This window comes from Vollenhovia emeryi, unplaced genomic scaffold, assembly GCF_000949405.1.
Source record: "Vollenhovia emeryi isolate VEMERY1.0 unplaced genomic scaffold, V.emery_V1.0 DF943971.1, whole genome shotgun sequence".
NCBI lineage: Eukaryota > Metazoa > Arthropoda > Insecta > Hymenoptera > Formicidae > Vollenhovia > Vollenhovia emeryi.
The window spans coordinates 1-2,763 of NW_011962395.1; the positions used below are offsets into that span (position 1 = coordinate 1).

At 29.6% G+C, this 2,763-nt stretch overlaps 1 protein-coding gene across 1 annotated transcript; it reads right to left on the minus strand.

Annotated features, from left to right (window-relative positions):
• Positions 1-33: 33 nt before the first annotated feature.
• Positions 34-1,415, minus strand: LOC105564476 (fatty acid synthase-like; the record flags this gene model as incomplete). The annotated part of the gene is made up of 3 exons (XM_012016871.1): positions 909-1,415; positions 530-781; positions 34-285 (listed from the first exon to the last, which is right to left on the minus strand). Coding segments are annotated over exons 1-3 (1,011 nt in total), but the record flags the coding sequence as incomplete, so codon positions are not given.
• Between the last annotated feature and the right edge of the window lie 1,348 nt (positions 1,416-2,763).

A 2,763-nucleotide genomic window follows, 5' to 3' on the forward strand; every position in this document is an offset into this window, starting at 1 on the left:
TTACTTTTTATAGATTAGGTAAATTTTTTTTACCTTATGTAAACCGTAATCCTCTTCAGGTAAAGAGATAATCGGAAGTGTAGGTTTCAGTAATGTTATAGGTGACTTAATGCGAGGTAATGAAGAAATATTGTAATCTTGTATAGCTCTTAAATGATTGTGAATTGTGTAATATATGAGTTTCTGATTATCTATGGACAATACATTTGCATCCAATGGGAAATAAGTATGAAAGATTTTTAATTTTTCGTCGATTGTTTTACACTTGTTCAACTCTGACGCAACCTGTAAATAACAAAATTTGCATTTTGTATAATTAATAATAACAAATATGCTAAATACAAAATAACAATATTAATACAAAGATTTATTTGATTCCCAAATGCTGGTAAAATATGTTGCTATTTTTGTTAATTTTATTATAATTTCTTAATATTCTTTTATTGTGCGGTCTATCAAAGGTTTTATTAATTTTACATAAATAAATTTTCTGAAAAAAGCTATTGTGCGCTTTTTATAATTTACTAACCGTTTCCTCATTAATTGTAGCGTATACTTGTAATAAAGTAAGTATTATTATGTTTTGTAATTCGTCTGGCGAAGTATCGGCAAAATTTATAGTCGTCAATTTAAGTAGATCAGGAGCCCCATCTATTAGTATTAACCGTCCAGAGAAATCACGAGCTTCTAATAATCTGACTAATTCAATAGCAATTAAAGATCCAAATGAATAGCCCACAATTAGAAACTTTCTTTGATTTTTCATTTTCTCCAATACGTGCTAAAAAACAAATATGAATATATAGGTAAGCTGTAATAATGCGAAATATATGTATTTGATGGATATCACTTACGAATTATATAAATATAATTGAAATAATAGTTTTAAATAATTTTAATTTTCTTACAGGCACCAAACAAGTAGTTAACTTTATTATTGTTTGAACATTGTCAGATATATTAAGTACACCATGTTGCAAACACGTTGCCGACGATTTAATTCTTGATGCTATAGATTTATACACACTTGAACGTCCTTCAATTCCTGGTATGAGAAATATATGATCCCGATCAATCTCGTTCTTTGTAGCAAGCTCTACAAGAGTATCTGGAACAAAGTCTGAATCTTTTATTTTTTTAATTAACATTTCAAAACCTTCCATATTACTTGAATTAGTTTGATTTGTATCCTGTATATCTTCTCGTTTTGCTGTCATTTGGGCAAGTTTAGCAAAAGTAAGATTTCTCATGTCTTTTGCTGATAAGGAAATATCGAACTCTCTTTCTAATGTTTGCTTAATTTCAACTGCCGTCATCGAATCCATACCCATTTCAGCCAGTGATACGTTTGGCGGCACTTTCTTCATATCTTTAAAACCTATTTTGAAATAAAATAATGTCGCTATAAATGTCATCTTTGATCTCCTAAAATCGTTTAGATCTGTTCTACGTAGGGGTCTTAAGTCGTGTCGAATGTCGCGGGAGTATAAACACTAATCTTTTTGGCTAAGTGGTAAAAAATATAATTATTTAATTTCCATTATTATTATGTATATGTTTCGACATATTATCTCACAGTACAGACAGTTGCAATTTTGATCGTAGAACACATGATTGTTGTGATTTTAGCGACATCCCATACAGCACAAAAACCTTTCAGAAATATTTCTGAAATATTTCATGTGATAGATTGAAACGTTTCATAAATATTGCAAAATGTTTCTGCAATAGCTCTGAGACAGCTCTGGAACAGTAAAATGTCCGCGATTCTTACACTTGAAAGCTTATAGAAAGGTTTCTGTAAGGTTACAAAAATCTCTTAGAAATATTTCAAATATTTCAGAAATATCGCAAAATGTTTCTGCAATAGCTCTGAGACAGCTATGAAACACTAAAATGTCCGTGATTCTTACACGTGAAACTTTATAGAAAGGTTTCTGAAAAATTACTAAAAGCCGGTTTTTCCAAGTGTCAGGTAGCTTACCTCTGACTGTTAAAAAGCATATATAGTATGTGTTACGTATATTATACTTTTTAACCATCAGATAAGCTACCTAACACTTGGAATAATCGGCCCTAAGAAATTTGCAGCTTTTCTGAAATATTGCTAAAAAGTTACTACAATCTTTTTGAAATAATAATAATACTGAAGACTAATTGGAATATTTGTGTTAACGTTTTTTATAATATTTTGCGCAAGCTGTTTAATAAACTCTTATTAAAATAAATTTCAAATGCTTTAGAAATTTTATTTTATCATATTAAGTTATTTTAAGTGTTTTTTAAATGTTTTTCCGCAACGGATGGTTCTTTATCGCAGGTTTTTTATCAACTCTGTTAGCTTTACATTAAGCGACTGCTTGTACTCATACAGCACAAATTGTTACAGAAAGGTTTCAGAAAGATTTCAAAATTATTTCAATATTTTGAAATTTTAAAAGATGACGCAGTAGTCAATCATTGCTTTCTTATACTTTTACAAAAGTTGTAAGTTGATTGGCTACCGTGTCGTCTTTTGCCGCGCGGCAAGCATTTCAACGTTTCATATATGTGACTCAAAAAACGAGAAAAATCTTTCTGTAATATTCGCATTACTTTTTCAAATTTATTGCATATGATAGATTTCTGAAACATTTCTGTTACATCATTTCATATGACATATTGCAGAATTCTGTCAGAAATGTTGAGCATGAAATGTGAAATATTGAAATAATTTTGAAATCTTTCTGAAACCTTTCTGTAACAATTTGTGCTGTATGGGAT